The sequence below is a fragment of the Aquarana catesbeiana genome, linkage group LG01, assembly GCF_042186555.1.
Source record: "Aquarana catesbeiana isolate 2022-GZ linkage group LG01, ASM4218655v1, whole genome shotgun sequence".
Lineage (NCBI taxonomy): Eukaryota > Metazoa > Chordata > Amphibia > Anura > Ranidae > Aquarana > Aquarana catesbeiana.
The window spans coordinates 207,110,294-207,134,182 of NC_133324.1; the positions used below are offsets into that span (position 1 = coordinate 207,110,294).

The 23,889-nt window shown below is 40.8% G+C and overlaps 1 protein-coding gene across 1 annotated transcript in view; it reads right to left on the bottom strand.

The window, feature by feature from the left end:
• Positions 1 to 23,889, bottom strand: part of CEP120 (centrosomal protein 120) — a 182,028-nt gene that overhangs the window by 50,608 nt on the left and 107,531 nt on the right. The window contains exons 16-17 of the mRNA XM_073624700.1: positions 22,568 to 22,729; positions 11,640 to 11,762 (exon numbers count right to left, since the gene is read on the bottom strand). Coding sequence (XP_073480801.1) covers positions 11,640 to 11,762; positions 22,568 to 22,729 — 285 coding nt within the window. The remainder of the gene's footprint in view (positions 1 to 11,639; positions 11,763 to 22,567; positions 22,730 to 23,889) is intronic.

A 23,889-nucleotide genomic window follows, 5' to 3' on the forward strand; every position in this document is an offset into this window, starting at 1 on the left:
GATCTAGCAAAACTCGCCATAGCGGTAGCTATTTCATCTATATTTATGGGTGCTTCTAGGAGCTCAATTTGTTCGCTTGTCAATTTGGGAAGAGTAACTCTGCGGAAGAAGTCCTCTCTCAGCTCTGTGGAGCCTGTCATTTTTGTCTTATACAAATCCGCAAAGAAATCTCTGAACCTAGTTGTCACCATATTTGGATCCGTAATCTGTTGGCCCTCCGGACCATGCAAGGTAATAACCACTGGGAGTCTGTCCTGTGCACCAGGTACGCCAAAAGCTTATCTGCTTTTTTTCCATGTTCAAATAAGTTTTGTTTGGTGAAAAAGAGCTTTTGTCTAGCTTTGGAGAATTGGATTTGATTCACTATTCTAGTTTGCATTTTAAGACGAGCAGCTATGTCTGGAGTGGGATTGGAGGCATATTCCTGTTCTGTGGAATTTAATTCCGCAACCGCCCTATTACAAGTGTCAGCTGAGTCCGACTTGATTTTATTTATCAAAGAAGATAAAGTCGTGCGGGCATATATCTTAAAGGAGTCCCAAATTGCTGAAAAAGGAGCAGTTTGATTATTTTCCACAAAGTAACATTCCCAAAGGTTTTGGAGTTCATTATCTTCCGGCAATAGGGACAGCCAGAATGGGTTCAGGCGCCAGGGCCTTGTAGGTTTATCTGTGGGGATACTTAGGGTAGTCCAATATGGACTATGGTCAGATAATGGTCTGGGGCAAAAATCGGTGTCAAGAATACGCGGTGTTAGGGAGCGTGATAGAAGGATGAAGTCAAAACATGACATGGAATTGTGAATGGAGGAGAAGCAGGAATATGCCTTAGCCTCTGGAAACTTATGGCGCCATGTGTCTACCAAGTGGAAGGCGGATATCATTTTGGATAATGTCTTTTCAGTAACGGACCTCGAAGACTGTGTAGCCTGAAGCTTGTCTAGGGCTGGACAAAAGGTGGTACTAAAATCCCCCATCCATACCGCTGGTATGTTGGGGTAACGGGTCATGAAGGTGAATCCCTCCATTACTGCAGTTATGCAAAACGGGGGCGGTATGTAGAAAGCCATAAGGAGAAAACGGTTCTCCATATAGTTTGGCATGCATAAACACATATTGACCCTGTGGATCTGTAAGTACTTCACACATTTCAAAATGTACCGATTTGGCTATTAGAAGTGAGACTCCTCTAGCACGGGTTGTGTGGGTTGAGTGGTAAGCCCATCCCACCCATGGTCTGCGTAAGGCCATCTTAAGCCGTCAAACAAACCAACTTTTAAACATAATGCCACCTCCTGAGAATGTCTTAAGTGCAAAAGTGTTTGATCTTCCAACCAGGACTTTCACTACGCAGGGCTACTACCAAACTGACATATGAATGAAGACACCCAAGATATTCATAGAAGCATCAAAGCATGGGTAAGTGACGGCATATTGCCTGACATTTCATAAACGCGCCAGAGTTTTGATCATGCCAAGCACTACCCCATCCCCTCATCACTCATGTGTCAAAGCTGTTAGCAGAGACTCACTAAAAACTAGCAGACACTTCATCAAGAGAATGGAAAGCTTTTATGGCATGAAATGATCCCCCCATTGTACTGGATGTTCCAAGCTGATAGCCGACTGGGCTGTCTATATATTTTGTAGCCCGTTTAGCTGAGAGAATTATGGACAAGACTGAATCATAATGCTTATTTTTACTTGCCATTGTTGATCTGTTATAACTGAAACCGGGCCAAACTGGCCTTGTTTTAGGAATGTACTTTCTCAGTCTCAAACAGAGAAACAAGTTGGCTATAACACTTAGCAGACAAACTTTTACTCTTTATTTTAATAGAATGATAGCAAGTTTAAAGAAACACAAAATGTCAGCCCTCCTTTAACATGTATTTTCAAATAAGATACACAGGCCAAAATAAATAAATTATATATTTAACTCTGCTCAGAAATGAAGCCTCTGCTGTGTCGACTAGTTAATATCAATACACAACTGGGAAAATGAATGGCTATGTTTGTATGCTTAACCTAAATAAAAACAGTCCACTCACTAGTTACATTATGAAACCGTTTAACATCATGTTTATATTAAAAGCTGTTAAATGATGGATTAAGTCATTTGACAAAATAGGCCTTAGATCAAGCCAAAATTTGGCAGTGTTTTCATAGCATACAAATACTGCAAACCATAAAATCTCTAAATATTTGAAATAAAAAATAAATCCTTACTATTTATTAAACAACATCCTTCTGTAATCTTTTTAATGGATCTACTTCTGCAGCTACCTTTTCTACCAGTAAACTTGAGACCATGTGATCTCTTGAAAGTCTAATGACTAAAATCTCACAGAAGCTTCATTATGATAGTTCTAAAAAGTCATTTTATTTTTAAATCTGCAGCTTTCATAAAAATAATACATGATGATCCTGCCAGGAAGTTCCTTGTTCACTATTATGTTTGTCTCCCAAATGTGCTCCTGCATTGTCATCATGCCACACAGGCTTCTGATAGCGACAAGTGGCCTTATCAACACATATACGGTCCTCCGTTTTCACCGTTGGGAAACCCTACCTTGGAAATTTCACAGCCATAACTAGAATCCATGTACAAAAGAGGTGGTTGCAAAGATTTTGCCGCACTAACCATGCAACAAAGCAACTGGAACTTAGCTTTAAGTCAAACTTGACATGTATGAAAAGAGTGCATATTATCATTAGTAAAATTAAAAACTTAGTATATATAGAGGGTTCCTGACATACATATCCAAAAGGCTGCACAATGGAAAAAAAAAGGACATGACCCATAGTTTCAAGGCAGCACACCACAAAGCACAGATGCACTGTGGTGCACAAAAAGATGCAAGGTCTATGTATATTGTGGTACCCTTCAAAATGAACAGCGTTCTGTTTCAAATGCCCCTTTATGCTTTGGCATACCTCCTTAGACCCAGTTTGTTTGGACAGTATGGCCACCTGTTGACTTGGCACCATTTACAGACAGCTTAACTGCTCAATAAGACACAGACTTTGAATCCAACGCTATTTTACCTAAGCTAATTGCAGTATATAGGATGTTTTTCCACTTCTTTAAAGTGTAAGAAAACAATGACTATTCTAAGCCCTATCTCTGCAAAGTAGTATGCATAGTTCATACATGATGGACTGCTGAGGAAGCTGAAAATCTCTGTAGTAGTTGGCAGTCACTACAGTGATGGCCACAATCTTCTGTGTACTGATGGGGTTCTGCATGAGCAGCTTTAGCTCAGCACACTGACCACAGGCAGATGCTTACAGTCGGCATTCATAGAATGCAAGGAATTCAGCGACTCTGTAAAATCTGCAAGCTTACTATGAGTTATGTACAATGATATGCAGGTCACCTTGTGGACTTATCTGGGTTATTTACAACTGACAGCTTTATTGTGCACCGGGAGTACAGCTGTCACTACACCCCTAGTCCTCTAACTGGAGAGCCGCTATCTTCTCATATATAGCATCTTTGTTCACCCCTCCCATCTGATGTTCATTCACAGAAGGCTTTGTATTTTGTGACTTTTGTACTTGTTCACATAATACAAAGCACTCTGTGATTGGGCAGTGGGCCAGGCATAGAGGCTTCATGTGACTTTGCAGCTGATGAAGCTGAGACCAGAAGGACCAGCATTGGAGCATGGAAAGTATAGCAATAGTTGTACTTTTAGTGCTCAGTAACAATGTAAACTGTAAATTAAAGAGATAAGTTCACAATGGCATGCACCTCGATGGCATTAACCCATAGATGCACCTCGATGGCATTAACCCATAGTAGTTCACCAGATTTTACAAAGTGGCTGAATTCCTGAGTTGAAGTGATATTAAAAGGATATATAGATATATATATTACACACACACACACACACTTACCTGCTCTGTGCAAACAGGGCGACTAGTGCACGCAAACAGGGCGACAAGTGCACGCAAACAGGGCGACAAGTGCACGCAAACAGGGCGACAAGTGCACGCAAACAGGGCGACAAGTGCACGCAAACAGGAGGACAAGTGCACGCAAACAGGAGGACAAGTGCACGCAAACAGGAGGACAAGTGCACGCAAACAGGAGGACAAGTGCACGCAAACAGGAGGACAAGTGCACGCAAACAGGAGGACAAGTGCACGCAAACAGGAGGACAAGTGCACGCAAACAGGAGGACAAGTGCACGCAAACAGGAGGACAAGTGCACGCAAACAGGAGGACAAGTGCACGCAAACAGGAGGACAAGTGCACGCAAACAGGAGGACAAGTGCACGCAAACAGGAGGACACGCGCACGCAAACAGGAGGACACGCGCACGCAAACAGGAGGACACGCGCACGCAAACAGGAGGACACGCGCACGCAAACAGGAGGACACGCGCACGCAAACAGGAGGACACGCGCACGCAAACAGGAGGACACGCGCACGCAAACAGGAGGACACGCGCACGCAAACAGGAGGAAACGTGCACGCAAACAGGAGGACACGTGCACGCAAACAGGAGGACACGTGCACGCAAACAGGAGGACAAGTGCACGCAAACAGGAGGACAAGTGCACGCAAACAGGAGGACAAGTGCACGCAAACAGAAGGACAAGTGCACACAAACAGGAGGACAAGTGCACACAAACAGGAGGACAAGTGCAGGCAAACAGTTTGATGCAGGAGGAGCTCAGATCTCTAAAGCTACTGCCTTTTAACAGCCAGGCCTAACTCACGCTTTTCCAAATTCAGAGAATGCAGAACCTTGTTTCCAGCAACTGTGAAAGTTTAGGTGACCTCTGAAGTGTTTTATCATTCATTCTGAAAAGGAGTGTGAAGAAGCAATGGTACACATGTATACACTAACAGAAACTGTTGGTAAAAGGTTTGGCACCAGCTGCAATTATTTAGACACATATACTTTACTTGGTTGGTGGTAATTGCCCATCCCTTTTCTGATGAGCATTAGACAGTATAAAAAGGCAAGGATCCATTCCTTCAGATCCCCCCCACTGTTTATGGTATTTTGTGTGGGAGGAGAGATCATTCTAACAGGAGAGACATGGCATACCATCGATCTCCTCAGTATTTCTGATATTCTGCATATTTGCGACACACCCTGCTCCTTTCTGGCCAGCAATAATCTTATACAAGGTGTAACTGTATTGGAAGAGTCCATTTACATCATTCATTTATAATAAAGAAGCTGTCCTCCTCCCTGTACCAATTTTTACACAAAGAGAGGCGTTTCTCATAATCAAGGACATTTTAACTGACTGGTAATGTACACTTGACAGACAGTGCTAAAAGAAACGGATTTAATATCAACGTATGTACAGCACATCCTCTCTTTCTAGAAGTAGCCTGCATTTGTGCAAAATAAATAAATAAAATTAAAAAAAAAAATAACCAAAAATAAAAAAGCTACCCAACACATTAAAGAACAGTACAAAAGTAACAGTAACAGTACAAAACCAAAGAGGTACTCTGAAATCTAAACACAACTTTGGCCGGCCATACACAGTTCGAATCTTGGCTGGTTCAGCAGGAACCGGACGAGATTTGAACCCTTAATGGGCAGGCTGAATTTACCCAGTTGATCGATCAACTTGGGTGCAACCGGCCTACCAGATTCTCTTGTAATTATAATCACTGTCTCATCCCGGCAGGTACGGCTTCCCCCCGCCCGCTCCCAGGCCTGGAGAAGACAATTGCCGATTCCCGTCACTACTGTCAGCTGTCAGTGTTGATGGAAGAATCGTGCAAATTTCTCACTATGGCCTGTCTATAGGCAAATGTCAAAAATGCAAATTTACCCCTGATAAAAAGTAAGTTTATGCAAACTAAACTAACAAACTAATATAATAGCCTCCTGTAATTCTGAACAGCAAAACACACTGGGTCAGAAAGGGGCAGCATAGAAAAACACACTACACTGCAAGCTTGCAGACAGGAGGATAGAGGGATGACCTCAGAAGTGTACAGAGGTCGATTAACTGTCCAATCACAGGCGGGGGTAAGTCCTTGACCAAGGTGGATTAGGTAAACCAAAAAAAGTTGCCTAGCTTTGCTCTGGCAGGATGGAGTGAATGTCAACATTAGCTAAAGAGCATTATATATCATCTGGCATACAGAAAAGAACATTTGTCACTTAAATGCAAAATACGTCAGGTGGCAGAAGTAATATTTATTTATTTTCTATTGTGCATTTAGATATTTATTTTTGTCATTTACAGAACTATAGATACAATCTATAATGAGTTAAGGACCGCTGCCATGTTTTTTTTTCTATCCTAAATCTATTGTCTTGAAAAATGATCTTTCATCCGAGATTAGGTATCTTAAAACAAATGATTCATGTTTGTAGCCTGTGTAGTCTCTATCTGCAGAACACTCCCTAATAAGCTGCCTACTACACAGCTATGAAGCTGTGCAATCTCTGACCCTACATATTACTATGAATGAGCTTGACATTAGGCACAGTGTAAAAAAAGTCATGACGAGCACTGATTTGTTGTATGCTGGACAGGTCATTGGAATACTGATCAAACCCCAAACAGCAGCATGCAACTTTTCTGCTCTTCTTGTGAGTGTGCAAATACAAAAAAAGAGCTAGTTAGTGCAATAATTATCATGAAGCTGCTTACAATTTCCTTTCCAACTGCAAACAGAATCGGTACGATTTGAAGAAAAAGGGGGAGAAACTCCATTGAAATTTTTTTTATGAAGAAAGTATATGAAAACCAAGCTGCTTTTGTTCACCCAGGGAGGTTACCAGTGTGAAGATGTTTTAAAGATGGATTTGAAACAGATCTTGCAGCCTGCAGAGCAGCCCACTGTCTCCAATCATAATGCATGAAAACACCGTAAAAGTGGACGTAAACCCGATTTATAAAATTTGAGCTGGGAACATCTATCTGCAGAGTTTTCTTATCTCTCTCCAAATCACTGAGTCCCATGGCTTTCTCCTGTTCAGTAGCTCTGTTATCAGCCTGATAACTTCTGGCAATTTCTCAGACACCTGCAAGCTATCACAACCGGGTGCCCACACTTGTGATGCTGGCGCTGGACAGAACCAAGGGCTCGGGTGGCCGCATCGCTGGACCGTGGGACAGGCGAGTGTGTACACTTTTTGTAGCTGCTGACTTAATAAACACAAAATCGAGTGGAACTCCACTTTAACCACTTGCTTACTGGGCACTTAAACCCCCCTCCTGTACAGACCAATTTTCAGCTTTCAGCGCTGTCGCACTTTGAATGACAACTGCGCGGTCATACCACACTGTACCCAAATGAAATTTTTATCTTTTTTTTCCCACAAATAGAGCTTTCTTTTGGTGGTATTTGATCACCTCTCCCAAAATGTATTATATTGGGATTTTATGTTTTATGATAGACCAACACAAAGTGGCACATAATTGTGAAGTGAAAGGAGAATGATAAATGGTTTTCAAATGTTTTTTACAAATAAATATCTGAAAAATTAGGTGTGCATTTGTATTCAGCCCCCCTAAATCAATACTTTGTAGAACAACCTTTCGCTGCAATTACAGCTACAAGTCTTTTTGGGGATGTCTCTACCAGCTTTGCACATCTAGAGAGTGAGATTTGTGCTCATTCTACTTTTCAAAATAGCTCAAGCTCTGTCAGATTGGATGGAGAGCATCTGTGAACAGCAATTTTCAAGTCTTGCCACAGATTATCAATTGGATTTAGGTCTGGGCTTTGACTGGGCCATTCTACGTCGGCAGTTTAAAAATTGATATCTCGGTAACGGCAGCAGCTGCTGCCACAACCGAGGTATCCATCTTTTCCGCCAGCGGTTCTGTTTACGATAATAGTGGTCCCTGTGGTGGATTTGCCGCGAGATCACTGTTATCGGCGGTGGGAGAGAGACCACCCCCAATCCCGCGCCCTCCGCCGCTTAACGGAGCCGTCGGCAGCGGCGGAGGCGATCAGGACCTGTCCGTGGCTGGGTATGGAGACGAGTGAGGGGAAGATGGCCCCCACCCGTCTCCATACTATAGCAGAGCGGAAGCGACGTCAAAACGTCATTTCTGCCCATACGTCTTAAAGGGCCATTTTTCTGTTGTCATTTTTTCAAATGACACTTTTTTTTTTTTTTTTTATTGCACTTAAGTCCAAATATGAGATCTGAGGTCTTTTTGACCCCAGATCTCATATTTAAGAGGACCTGTCATGCTTTTTTTCTATTACAAAGGATGCTTACATTCCTTGTAATAGGAATAAAAGTGACCCAATTTTTTTTGTTATAAAAAACAGTGAAAAAATAAATAAAATCAAGTAAAATAAATTAGAAAGAAAATTTTTTTTAAAGCGCCCCGTCCTGAAGAGCTTGCGTGCAGAAGTGAACGCATACATGAGTAGCACCCGCATATGAAAACGGTGGTCAAACCACACATGTGAGGTATTGCCGCAATCATTAGAGCGTGAGCAATAATTTTAGCTCTAGACCTCCTCTGTAACTCAAAACATGCAACCTGTAGAATTTTTTTTTTATGGAGATTATTAAGGGTAAAAGTTTGACGCCATTCCACGAGCAGGTGCAATTTTGAAGCATGAGCTGTTGGGTATCAATTTACTCAGCATAACATTATCTTTCATGATTTAAAAAAGAAATGGGCTAATTTTACTGTTGTCTTATTTTTTTTATTCAAAAAAGTGGATTTTGTCCAAAAAAAGTGCGCTTGTAAGACCGCTGCGCAAATACGGTGTGACAAAAAGTATTGCAATGACCGCCATTTTATTCTCTAGGGTGTTAGAAAAAAATGTATAATGTTTGGGGGTTTTAAGTAATTTTCTAGCAAAAAAACTTGTTTTTCACTTGTAAACACAGAGTCTGAAAAAGAGGGCTGGTCTTTAAGTGGTTAAATATAAAATGCTGTTTGTTATATATATATATAAAAAAAAATGTTAAACAGCCTGAAAGGGAAAAGCAAAAGATCCCACTGGTGAGCACATGAGGAATATTAAATTTGTGTTCACACTACATGAATGATATCTGAATGATGCCTCAAAGTAGAGGATGTCATTTTACTATGGCCGGGTATTGAAGTGGTTAAAGGGGTTGTAAACCCTCATTGGTTTTTCACTACTAGTGCTGCAGCCCCCCAGACCCCCCGTTTTATTTACCCGACGCGGATCTTTTTCTGGCAGGGAATGAGCGCACCATCTGTAGCTGGTGTCTCATGTCCTGATTGGATAGATTGATAGCAGCGCAGCCATTGGCTCCCGCTGCTGTCAATCAAATCCAATGATGAGGTGCAGGGGGGCGGGGCCAAGCCCTGCATTTCGAGTGAATGGACACAGATACTGGACTTGGGAGCGCGCCCACATGGGTGTCCACCAAGGAGAGCGCTTCTCCAACGTGGACACTTAATGCGGGGAGGAGCCACCAGCGCCGCCGGGGGACCCGAAAAAAAGAGGTTCAGGGCCACTCTGTGCAAAACGAACTGCACAGTGGAGGCAAGTATGACATATTTGTTACTTATTTATATTTTTTAAACAAGGGTTTACAACTCCTTTTGGTTCTTAATGTGCATTCTCTGCATTAGGGGGAAAAAAAAAAACAAAAAAAAAAAACAACCTCTCAATAGCAGCTCCCCCTAAACCCCCCTTAACCACTTACAGACCCCGAAGATTTTCCCCCTTAATGAACAGGCCATTTTATGAGATACAGCACTGCGTCGGTTTAACTGACAATTGCGTGGTTGTGCGACGCTGTACCCAAACAAAATTAACATCCTTTTTTCCCCACAAATAGAGCTTTCTTTTGGTGGTATTTGATCACCTCTGTGGTTTTTTTTTTGCGCTATAAACAAAAAAAGGAGTGACAATTTTGGAAAAAAAAAAAAAAAAAAAAAAAACAATATTTTTTACATTTTGCTATAATAAATATCCCAAAATTTAAAAAAAAAAAAGTCTTCATCAGTTAAGGTCACTATGTATTCTTCTACATATTTTTGGTAAAAAAATAAAATAAAAAAATAGCAATAAGCGTATACTGATTGGCTTGCGCAAAAGTTATAGCGTCTACAAAATAGGGCATATATTTATGGCATTTTTTTTTTTTTTTAGTAGTGGTGATCAGCGATTTTTAGCGGGTCTGCAACATTGCAGCAGACAGATCAGACACTTGACACTTTTTTGGGACCATTTATACAGCGATCAGAGCTAAAAATAGCCACTGATTATTGTATAAATGTCACTGGCAGGAAAGGGGTTAACACTACGGGTTAGGTGTGTTCCCTGGGAGTGTTTTTATTTGTATGGGGGCTGGGCTGACTGGAGGAAGCAAAAGATCGCTGTTCCTAATCACTAGGAACAGCAGATCTAACTCCCCTGTCAGAATGGGGATCTGTCTGTTTACATTGACAGATCCCCGGTCTGGCTCTCTTTCCCGCTATCGGCCACGTACAGCGGGCGTGCCTGCTACGGTTTCGTTAATAAGGCAACATACACCTACAGCGATTTGCAGGAACGTGACAACCTGCCGCCGTATAACGACGGTGGCTGGTCGGCTAGTGGTTAAAGAGGAACTCCAGTCTACTCACATAATTTGTAATAGAACCACTTTGCACATTATTTTATACATACTGTGATTCTGTACTTGCTTACCATGCTGCAGAAATCTCCCTTCACCAAGTCTGACTGCAGCCATTTTAACTGTGGGCAGCTGAAGCTGCTGCCTGTTCACTTCCTGGATTTACGCAGAGGCAGACCTCCAGCTCTGCAGCTTTCATTGGCCCTCTTATGACTCATTCCCCTCCCTTCCTGGCAAAGTATCAGGAGAAAGAGAGCTGTGCATGTCGTCATAAGCCTAGGCTAATGACCAGACAAGAAACAGGAAGAGGAAGTGGGCTGTATAAGGTATTTACTGGCAGAAAAACAAAATGTTTTACTATCCTGCTGCAGTTCTTTTCTCCATATCCTGGTCTCACAAAAGGCTCAGATAGCAGCAAGCCATTGGCTCCTGCTGTCAGTCAAAACCAGTAAATGAACACACACTGACCGGCTTGGAGGGCCACTCTGTGCAAAACCATTGCAGGTTTGTTATATAATAAAAAGAATACCTTTACAAATGCTTTAAACAGTTCAATAGGGGTTAAAGAGTTTTTTTTTTTTTTTTTAAAAACAGACTAAAAAAAACCTACAACTTGCATAAAACAAGATCAGCAGTGGGCAACTAAGCAGAGTTTATGCATCCCTTAGGGTTAAGATGTCTGTGAAATACAGGTACAATGTTGCCAATTCATCCAAGTTCAATACTACATACAATGCAGAATCTCTGTAGATTCTCGCTCCATATTCTTTATTGTCAGGTATCTGAACACCAATTGCTTCTTAGGTTAAAAAGGCTGGTCCAATAACCCTTTTCCCATTATAAACTGGCACTGTGTTTGCAACCCTCCTCCCTCACACATTGACTTGGCATTCAAGCCTATCATTTGTTTAGGTGCCCACAGGTGGTTTGTTGGCATTTGTCTTTCTAATCCACTTCCTAGTGTGTATGATCACCTTTACTAGTCTACACCTTCACGGTTGTAACAAATATCTGCTTTTAAAAGAAGAAGCCTTAAATATGCAAAAAAAAAAAATTCAGGAGACCAGTGAGTCAATATTACCTTTTCTAGTGTGAGAAGATTGATCTCCGACTGCAATCGGATTTCTGGTTTACTGCTTTGTTGCTCTTTGTACTGATGAAACTCCTTGTCCAGTAATTTAAACTTATGTTCTGCCTCTTGAAGCTAAAAAGCGGAAAAAGAAAGAAAGGCCTTGATATAAATCCATTAAAATTAGCTACTTAAACAAGCAAACTGTAGATGCAGAGCATGTCCGTACCTAGCCCTTGAACAAATAGACATTAAACAGATATCAAAATAACATTACCACCATAAATTACAGCTCTTCTCACTGAAGCAGAATAGACGGGGAAAGAAAAGACAAATCTGAAAAAAGCTGCTTTTAGGAAACAAATGTGAAAAGTTATTTATTCCCCTGTGACATAGAAAAACACAGACAGCAGATAAAATGCAGAAACAGCCCTTCACTAAATGCCATTACGTCTGACAGTTTAGTTACTGCTGTTTTATCACACTGGAGTTTTAGGATTTCCTCCTAAAATACATATCATACTAGCAGTACGATTACACTGGCCTTTATTTGGCTTACTAACAACCGGGAAATTAGGAAATCAAGCTTCAGTGGAAAAACAGCTAAAAAAAAAAAAAAAAGACAACTCCAAAAGTCCTGTTTTAGAACAAGGTGAGGTTGATTTACTAAAACTGGAAAGTGCAAAATCTGGTGCAGCTCTGCATAGGACCAACCAGCTTCCAGATTTTTTTGTTAAGGCTTAATAGAACAAGCTGAAGTTAGAAGCTGATTGGCTACCAGGCACAGCTGCACCAGATTTTGCACTCTCCAGTTTTAGTAAATCAACCCCTTATGTCATCTACAGCTAAAACTGCAGAATCTGTGTCAAGTTTAAAAGAAAACTGCCATGAAAACCAGAGAGTGGTGGGTTCTAGCTGCCTGGATGTCATACTGACCCTCCCGTTTCACTATCTGACCTACTGACCAGAAGCTAACCAAACACAAATACATACAGTGCCTTGAAAAAGTATTCATACCCCTTGAAATTTTCCACATTTTGTCATGTTACAACCAGAAACATAAATGTATTATATTGGGATTTTATGTTTTATGATAGACCAACACAAAGTGGCACATAATTGTGAAGTGGAAGGAGAATGATAAATGGTTTTCAAATGTTTTTTACAAATAAATATCTGAAAAATTAGGTGTGCATTTGTATTCAGCCCCCCTAAATCAATACTTTGTAGAACCACCTTTCGCTGCAATTACAGCTACAAGTCTTTTTAGGGATGTCTCTACCAGCTTTGCACATCTAGAGAGTGAGATTTGTGCTCATTCTACTTTTCAAAATAGCTCAAGCTCTGTCAGATTGGATGGAGAGCGTCTGTGAACAGCAATTTTCAAGTCTTGCCACAGATTATCAATTGTATTTAGGTCTGGGCTTTGACTGGGTCATTCTAACACATGAATATGATTTGATATAAACCATTCCATCCCATTGTGGCTCTGGCTGTATGTTTAGGGTCATTGTCCTGCTGGAAGGTGAACCTCTGCCCCAGTCTCAAGTCTTTTGCAGACTCACAGTTTTTCTTCTAAGACTGTATTTGGGCTCCATCCATCTTCCCATCAACTCTGACCAACTTCCCTGTCCCTGCTGAAGAAAAGCATCTCCACAACAAAATGCTGCCCCCACGTTTCATGGTGGAAATGGTGTGTTCAGGGTGATGTGCAGTGTTAGTTTTCTGCCACACATAGCGTTTTCCTTTTAGGCCAAAAAGTTCAATTTGGTCACATCTGACCAGAGCACCTTCTTCTACATGTTTGCTGTGTACCCCACATGGCTTCTCACAAACAGCAAACAAGACTTCTTATGGCTTTCAACAATGGCTTTCTTCTTGCCACTCTTCCATAAAGGCCAGATTTGTGGAGTGCACAACAAATAGTTGTCCTGTGGACAGATTCTCCCACCTGAGCTGTGGATCTCTACAGCTCCTCCAGAGTTACCATGGGCCTCTTGGCTGCTTCTCTGATTATGTCTTGGTAGGTTTACAGTTGTGCCATACTCTTTCCATTTTCGAATGATGAATTGAACAGTGCTCTGTGAGATATTCAAAGCTTGGGATATTTTTTATAACCTAACCCTGCTTTAAACTTCTCCACAAATTTATCCCTGACCTCTCTGGTGTGTTCCTTGGCCTTTCTGATGCAGTTTGTTCACTAAGGTTCTCTAACAAAGCTCTAAGGGCTTCACAGAACAGCTGTATTTATACTGAGATTAAATTACACACAGGTGGACTCATTACTAATTAGGTGACTTCTGAAAGCAATTGGTTCCACTAGATTTTAGTTAGGGGTATCAGAGTAAAGGGGGCTGAATGCAAACGCATGCCACACTTTTCAGATATGTATTTGTAAACAATGTTGAAAACCATTTATCATTTTCCTTCTACTTCACAATTATGTGCCCCTTTGTGTTGGTCTTTATTTATATTTTTGGTTGTAACATGACAAAATGTGGAAAATGTCAAGGGGTATGAATACTTTTTCAAGGCACTGTAGAGCAGGAGTTTACTGTTCTCTGAGAGAGTCATAGCAACCAGCAAATTTACATTATCCAAAGGAAAGAAGCAATGGCAGCCCCATGTTTTTTTTTTTTAGAACAAAACAGAAAAAAAAAGTGATTTACTTGCAATAAAAAAACAAAATTCTGTGAATATTTTATTTTTGCCTACAGACTTTCATGGTATAAATCAGATGATTTAGAACTCACGTGGCCCTTTGACACTTAAAGCCCACCTAAACCCTAAAACAAAAATGTAATATATTGCAGCTTACCAGTCCTTAGATCTGGTGGCTGCATTAGTTTTCTTTTTTCATGCTTTTGTTTTTCCCCCTTTATTTTTACCTGGTGATCCTTCCAGTAACACACGTCCTGTCCTAGGGTAGTTACAATCATTTATTGTACTGTATCTATGGAAGAGCAGTGTCTTCACTCTAAGCTGCACTCCTGTTGTGGACTACAAACCTGTCCTACTTCTTTCATCTCCATTATACGAAGGTGGGGGTGAGTTTGTAGTTTTTCAAATATATCTGACAGAACAATTACTATCAATTTACATTTCGGTTCAGCTCAAATTAAGGGAAAAAAAAAAAAACCACAGGGTTTCTCCAGTATCAACATGTTCTTCTCTATGTGCTGAAAATATACTCAGTCTAAAAAAACAAAAAGAAAAAACAAATGCAACAACCATATCTAAAAGGCTGGTAAGCTAAAATGTACCGCCATTTTGTTCTTGGGTTTAGATCTCATTAAAAGGTGCCATCTGGAGGCCTCTACAGACATTTGTCTGTGTACAGTTCTTACTCAAGAAAGTGAAGATAATTACCATGTTTATTGGCGTATAACACGCACCTTCAATTTAAGAGGAAAGTTTCAGGGAAAAAAAAGTTTTTTTAAATTAACCACTTTGAAGCAAAATAATGGTCAGTGCGCATCAATGCAGCCTGATAAGTGCCCATCTGCAGCCTCAATGCAGCCTGATCTGCGCCCATCTGCAGCCTCAATGCAGCCTGATCTGCGCCCATCTGCAGCCTCAATGCAGCCTGATCTGCGCCCATCTGCAGCCTGATCTGTGCCCAAATGCAGCCCATCTCTCATCAATGCAGCCTGATCTGCGCCCATCTGCAGCCTCAATGCAGCCTGATCTGCGCCCATCTGCAGCCTCAATGCAGCCTGATCTGCGCCCATCTGCAGCCTGATCTGTGCCCAAATGCAGCCCATCTCTCATCAATGCAGCCTGATTAATGCCTATCTGCAGCCTCACCATCTCTCATCAATGCAATGCAGGAAATCACCGAGCCGTCATCTCCTGTTTACTCAGCTCTCAGTCGGTAGCCACATACACAGTCCCGCCTCCGCCATCGGCATTGGAGCAGCTCCTATGATAGACAGAACATTGGTCCAATGCCAGTGGTGAAGGCGGGACTGTGTGTGTGTGTGTGTGTGTGTGACGTGAGAGGCGAGTGAACAGGAGATGGCGGCTCAGGGAATTCTGGCGGCGCTCATCCCCCTCCTTCCCCTACGAGGTACACTATAGGCGTATAACATGCACCCTTGATTTATCCCCTATTTTCAGGGGGGAAAAAAGTGCCTGTTATACGCCGATAAATACGGTATTCTTTAGACTGTGTATTAGTTTTTTCCTCTTACATTTCTGTGCTGTCAATGTTATTTCTCTTTATATGTTTTTCCCCCTGATCAATAGTAGTATGGGTCTATATTCATATATAACTTTAGTTGTTGAATTACAGGAAACTTAGTAATGGTTTTAAGGTGATTACTTATATATGTATGTATATGTATATATGAAAATGTATGTTTCTGATCTCACATATGGTCACTCACAGACATTGTCTCGGGAACATTATGGATAGTCTTTTGTTAGTACCAGATAAAACCAGCTTTTTCGCGCCTTCCATCTAGCCTTTAAAAGGTCAGACAATAGAGAAGGCCAGTGGATTTCTTCTAAGGACATGAATGTGCCTAGAGTTTGAACAGACCATCGCCTTCCAGAACTTTCAGTAGTTATGGGGTCCCCTGGAATTGAATATGCTATATTTATCCTGTATCGTATCATCTGTAATACATCTTTAATCGAAGACAAGTAAAACTTTTTATTACATTCTTTGTGTTGTGTGTTTTAATCCCTGCATTTACTGACCACACATCTGAAAGGGTAAATATATGAATGAACCTATGAATAAATGTAACAGAATTTAACCCCTTGTTACATCATTTATAATGGATCATGCTGAAAGAAATGAAAATATCATAAAAAGTAATTTTTAAGGTGGTTGTAAATGTGGAAGCATTAATATGTAAATGGGAAATAGAAGCTGTGATCCTTAGCAGTCTCAGGACATGTGTATGAAGCCCGCCTCCATTTTCCAACACCTATAGTATGTTTGAAGCTTCATACAGACAATCTCCTGTGGTATTGTCTGCAGTCTTTGAAAGTTTCCTGCAGCATTACATCCACTAAATATTATGTGCGGCCCTTTCATAATGTAAAGGGCAAAACTTGAGGCCCCCTACATTAGGTAAGTTGCCCACCATAAGTTTATACATAGCTTAGCTACTGTAAGGGCACTTTCACACTCACAGTACCCGGGCGTCGGCGGTAAAGCGGCGCTATTTTTAGCAGTGCTTTACCGTCGTTTTAGCAGCGCTTTTCGGCCACTAGTAGGGCGCTTTTAACCCCCACTAGTGGCTGAAAAAGGGTTAAAAGCGTCAGAAAAGCATTTTGGCAGCGCTGCCCATTGATTTCAATGGGCAGGGGCGCTTTAGAAGCGGTGTATACACTGCTCCTAAAGCGCCTCAAAGAAGCTGCTAGTAGGACTTTTTTTTTTTGATGTCCTGCCAGCGCACCGCTCCACCACACTGCACCACTGCCAGCGCACCGCTCCAAAGCCCTCTGTTTTTAGTGATAAAGCGCCTCAGTGTGAAAGGGGTATAAGGTTTTGATAAAATTGCCAGTTTGCAGCTGTGCAACAGTGCATGCAATAATGTTTAATCTTAAAGGGTTAGGTCACCTCTGCTCTATGCAGAACTTCCAAGACAGAACAGAGCAATTCTGATTGGTCATTGTCGGCACAGAGTATTGCTCTGATCCAACCCGGAAGCACAGCAGAAAGAAGGGAAAGAGTGGAGAGTTCAGATCTCCAGACCGTAGCACTGGCTTCGTGGGCACAGTTCAGCCCTACAGAAGTACAGCGCAGACCGAAGTGGGGGAGAATGTACAATGTTAGTTCACCTTTCCAGTTTTTCTGAAAAGGTGAACACTTTAAAGACCCCATACACGCTATACAAGGTTTGTTGTCCGGTTTCCTTTAGATTTACCAAAACCATGTAGTGCAAGGGCCTGCCTGATTGCATACAAATTGAAACTCTTAAAGGTTTGACCTCATATTATATGGTTTTGGTAAATCTGAAGGAAAATAAATAAATCAATAAATAAATACAATCGACAGAAAATTGTGTAGTGTGTATCCAGCTTTAGGTCATTTCACATTGTGTTGCAGAAACGTGTGGAAAATACACATTTTCCCATGTGTCACTTCACTGCTACTTTACATATGGCAATTTTTCAGTGCATAGTGGCAGAATAAAAAAACACAACAGAAAGTTGTGAAGGGGCCCTTATTGGTAAATCGTAAATGCAGCTTTAAATAGGCGACTGTGACGAAGCACCTTTTTCCATTTGCTATATCCTTAAAGGATAAGTTCACCTTTTGGGAAAAAATAATAAATGCACATATTTTTGCAGGAAAAAAATAGCATTTATTGTTTTCTCCCTAAGGAGCCTGGAAAGCATTGTACCTGTGAACGGTGGTGCAATGTCAGACTCTTGCAGACAAGCCCTGCAGCTTTCAGCTCGTACCTGCATACAGGCTGGCTGTTTACAAACTGCAGGGCTTCTGAATGAATTATGAGGCCGCTCATCATCACCCTTGCAGTTCATTCAGAACTACAAGCTGTCAGCCGCAAAGTCTGATGGTACTTGTGGTTCAAGTCAAAGTAATTCACAGGAAAATGGTGGAATCTCGCACAGCCACATTATTTTCAAATAGTGACAGCGGGCATCGGGAGAAGATTCCTGCTCGCAGTCACTGGGGGGGGGGGGGGGGGGGAGGCTGTAGCTACTGAAAGCTGCTAACATGTTTTCAAAGGTGAACGTATCCTTTAATAATAGAAGCCAGACCGCAGCACTCATAAATTGTGCAAGGACAGCCAAGTATATCCCTGACCATTGTTCTTAGGGCATGTTCTGCCTGTGTATTTATGGTCTTGCCTTATGTATTAAAAGTTTTTGGAAAAATGTGACAAAATATTGTATTAATCATCTCATTCTGCAATGAATAGTCAAGCACTCTACAGGACCAATGACTACTGCTTAAAGCAGAAGTAAGCCCATCCATAAAACAATTTCATTTGCGGCACGTGCCGGAACTATAACACTCCCATTGGTTGTGCTCTCAACCAAACTGTCAAACCATCCAATGGCTGGAGTCATAACTGATCACATATGCAACATCATAGCAGTTGTAGAGTAAACAGAGGCAAAGATGGCAGCTTCCATGGCTCAAAACGCTAGGAGGGTTTTCATACACTTTAAGCTGGCCTATACACAGGTTTTTGATCAGCCAGCAGAATGAATGGAAAAAAAAAAATCCACAGATTTCTCTATCCACACAAAGAAATGGATGGAAGAATCACCTCTTTGGGACATTGTACAACTACACCCAGAATACACTGATCAGCAGCTAAAGACGCTGATAGAGGTACATTTCCAAAATGTCCCTTCAATAGAAGTCAATCATATGGTTCTATCAAACAGGGAGGGTTTGTAATGATTTTTGTTAGAAATACTAAAATGGAGTGGTTTTTTGATGATTATAATTTTTTACTAACAATTTTGCCACTAAATGAAAAACAAATCCTGTCCAGTATGTTGAAGTTTCTCATCTTGCATAATCTGAAGCTGAATTTTAAGCAACCTCACAATCTTGTCACATCAGGGAAAAAAACTTTTGTATCTTTGGGCTGTGTAAGAACATGGTAATGAAATAAGAAGCCCTGTTTTAAAGTATTTACAAATCCAATTACTAAACTCTAAGCTTTAATGTGTTAATGACATTTTAAATGATCATTTCAATATTTGTTAAATTTGCAGCTTCCTTGAAAAAAAAATTGTTGGTACTAGTCCAGGCACTTCCTGCTATAGGGTGACAGCTCGCTGTTTCTATCTCCCAAATTGTGCTCCTGCATTGTCACACGACTTCCAATGGAGATTAAAGTGTCCGTTCTAACAAACCTTACACAGGCATGGTCCAATTTTACCACCAGCAGGAAATTCACTCAAACAAATGCCATACAGTTATCAATGGAGTGCACATAGACAGGAAGTTACTGAAAAAAGGCTGCATACAATCAGCAGTCATGAGATGTGACAATGGATAAAAAGATATTTGGCTAGAAAACTGATTGCTAGGTACTAGAAGGCCTACACAATACTGACTATGAGACCATGGGTGGATTATGTGAAGTTGTGAACTCTCTCCTTTTGGGAGAACAGCTCGCCTATCGCCGCCGCAGTGCCCTGCATGAATCATTTAGTCTGGTTTGGAAGGGTTAACTAGATACACCTGGACAGGCCCCACTGCAATTAGTGATGGATAGGCTGTTAGGAATGTGTGTAGTGTTGGTCCTCAACACAATACTGTATTTTGGGTGTTCCCACGTGTTGTATGCTGCTCGGTCATTGCTTATTTTGGTTTATATCCTGTAATATTTGTTAATATGAGAAGAACTGCTATTTGCTGTAATTCTCTGTTTTGCATTGTTCCTACTGGTTGTAGTATCGACCCACTGTTATGCTTGCCTTAGCCTATTTTAGGCATGTACACCCGTACAAGACTAGATGAACTGTACTTTGTGTGAAATCTACTATTTATTGTCTTGTCCTTTGATACAAAGAAAAGTTTGGATTAAAAAAAAAATAATAAATACATTTTAAAAATGTGAAATCGTATTTCATTTTATTTTAAAATACTGAAATGGTTTATGATACACAATGCACACTAATGTCAAAAGACTAACTAAACCCAAGAACTTAAAAAGTAATAACATCTTACCAGTCCTTATATATGGTGGCTGCATTAGAACATTTTAAATATGTACAGAAAATACCTGATTAACCATGACAGAAATGCAGTGTTCTTGTCACTTTCAAGTAGATAAATACAAAAAATTTTTTTAGCTATAATTTTAAGCAAATTATTAATTCTATCCTTTGCCATGAGACATGTTTGAAATCCAGCCAAGGACAGGAAGATAGTAAAACAGAGGATTATTAAATGAAAATAAAGGTTACGAAACTTTAAAAAAGAAAAACCTATTGCAGACATTACATTCAAGGACTAGTAATTTGCAACATTTGTTGGGCAAAATTATAGAAACACCAGGTAAAAGAAAAACGGTTATCCTTATGTGGTGTTGGACCGCTTTTGGCATCCAAGCCAGCCTGAATTCCCCTGGGAATTGACAAATATAAGTCTTGGATGGTGGATAATGGAATCTGATACCAATCTTCATGCAAAGATCATCACAGTTCTCGCAGATATGCCGAAGACCTTAAATGAGTCCGAACCTTGCTCTCCAAAACAGACCATAGTGGCAATAGGATATTGATGTTTGGAGGCTACAGAGCCCAGGGAAGGTGCGAGACTTTAGCTGGATACACACTATACTATTTTCTTTAGATTTGTTTCCTTTAGATTCACCAAAACCATATAATAAGCAGTTCAAGCCTAAACCCCTTCAATTTGTATGCAGTCAGGCAGGCCCTTCCACTACATAGTTGAAGGTAAATCTAAAGGAAATCAAACAACAAAAGCTGTATAGTGTGTATGCAGCTTTAGTCTGCATGCTTGTCAAACCGTGATTAAACACCACCAGCTGTGTGAATCAGAGCATATACGTCTTGGTAAATGGCGCAATCTTCAAGAAACAATGCCTGCACCGTAGGGTGCACATGGTCAGCCAAAATTTGTAGATAATCGCTGGCAATGACTCTGCCTTTCAAGGTGATGATGGGGCCTGCAGAATACCAAGATATGATGGGCCAAACCACGAAACTGTATATGCCGTCATGAATATATGGAAAGTGCAGCACTAAATCATAAAAAAGTGCAAAGCAAAGTGCAAAGTGATCAATAAAACCATTAAACACATGCAAAGTGCATAATAAGCAAAAAAAGTCCATAACAAAGCAAAAACAAGAAACTGTCCCACAAGTGAATATTTGATTGATGAACAACTTGATCTTAATTGTGAAAAAATACAGTATATGTATAGCATCCAAGCCATCAGCAGATCACCTCACTCGTGCTCCCCCCCGATGGGTACAAGCACACCTCTAGGAGTGCGACCCCCCAAATAAGCAGGGTCAAAAATCGCCTGTGAGCCACCCCAGTACTCAATGAGATATATACTGCAGGCGAGGCTCTCTTTTCACTTTTTTCTTTTGTATGCTATTTTTGATCACCAGGATCACACGTTATTGAGGTGAGTCAGCTATTTGAGAGACACTGTGTTTGCTCTCATAAAGAGCCTTCCCAGCCCATACACCCCAGTGAGCTACTGGCTATCCCCTGGTTTTCTTTCCCTCAATGAGATATCCAACACAGCTGGCTCCTCATCTTCTCCCGTAGCCTCTTCCTCAGTAAAACAGCAATAGAGTATATGCAGAGAGAAAGACTCCAATAGTGCTTGAATGGTTTTAAAAACTTGCAAATGTTTATTTAAAATGTACAGGGTACTCACATGGTGTAGGTGCTTCCAGCACACCACACTGTAGAAAACTTTGGGCATATCTATGTAACTGCACATCCAAAAATCTCATTCAGCTCTTAAATTTCTGTAGAGCCTTCACCGTCCTAGTCTTACGCGTTTCGACACAGGGTCTTTCTCGGGGGGATCTCTCATATACAGTCATAACCTTTGATACTGTACCTCGGGACACCACAAATAAATTGGCAACTTCAGTCAGAGGCACCAGCTAAGCAGGTACCAACCATTTCCCCTCTTTGAAACTAAGCAAGCTCTAACATGACTCCGTATTACTAGCAGCACATGGTGTGAATGACAAAAAAAGTGAGGCTCCCCACTTGTTAGCTAGGTGTCTCATTACACAGCGGAAGCAAAAAAAATGTTACATCACTTCCGCTTTCAATGTGAAACATGTTGTCACTTTCGCACCTGCAACAAACCATGTAGTGTTTCCATATTTTTGTCCAACTCCTGTACATTTCAAAAAGCACTAAGCTAAACCACACTAATGCACATGCATAGATCCAAAAGCAGATTGGATATCAACAAACCTCGGTCCTCATTTACCTGGTGCTGCAGTCTGAGCTTGTCCTCTTCCAGCGGTTTAGTCTTTAACCTCTCCAGCTCTATTTGATGAAGACAATCTTCTCGGATTCGCCTAATTGCGTCCTGCCTTTCCTGAATGCTCCGTTCACGCTCTAATTGAAGTTCTGCTCTTGCTTTGTTAAGCTACAAAAATATAAAGGGGTTTCTTTTTTTAAAAAAACAAAGACTTTTTCCACTTATGAAATACACTTCCAGATGAAAAGTCCAGGTGCATTATGAAAAAAAAGAATAAATGCATATTTTTATACCTGCAAAAAAATATGCATTTATTTTTTTTTTGTAAAGGTGAATACTTAAAGCAAAAGTGGTGATGTGTTTTAAAGTGAGCTTATTACGTACAATCATTAGCCCTGATTCATCATGTTGCAAAAGCTGGCAATTAAAAATTTAAAGTGTACTTAAGGCATGCTACAGTGCCCTATAAAACATTATTGTACACCATTTAATAATAAAAAAAATATATATGTATTTTCTGTTCTGCCTAACCTTCAGACTAAAGCCAAAGACACACAGGCTGAATGTGGAGCGACATTGGCCGGATCAATAAAAACCGGATGACGTAGGGCCTGTGTGTATGGCAGCCCGTCCTACAGAAGTCGGCTGTTCGGCCGGCTTCTGACGGACGCTTATGCTGGAAAACCAGCAGCCGACCGGTCCCAATCAGCGCTGACCAGAGTGTTCTGGCTGGGTGGCCGTCCCCCTGTCAGAACACAACAGCTCAGTGGGGGAGATCGCTGTACTAACATTGAATTGTTAATACAATAGCTCAGAGCGGTCAGGTTCTTTTCGTTCAAGCTGTTGGGAGTGTGTACTAGGTTTAAAAGTAAACATAAGCTCACTTGTGGGGTCGCCCTCTTAGAAAGCCTGCACAAGTACCTCCATTTTCTGCCCAGCTTATGTAGCTGACACTTTCCCGACAAGTCTGATCTCTGCTGTCAGCTACCATATGGCAACTCAACGTGCAGACAGACATTAAGTAATCTAAGTGAATAAAAAATGTTCATGACATTGAAAGGAATATTTAAGCCAATTAGGATATTTTATATTCTTAAAGTTTAAGCATAACAAAAGTTTATAAACTATATAGGAAGCAGACTGTTTCTTCCAAGTACAGAAACACATATAAGTGTCAATAAGCTGGTTTTCAAACAAAAGAGAAAGATGAAAATAGCAAAATGAATTATGAATAAGAGCGTTATCCCACTGATCCTTTTATATGTAAAAACTTACATGGTAACCAAAGACAATTTTCATAAAACTTTCCTAGAGCAGATCCAGTATGT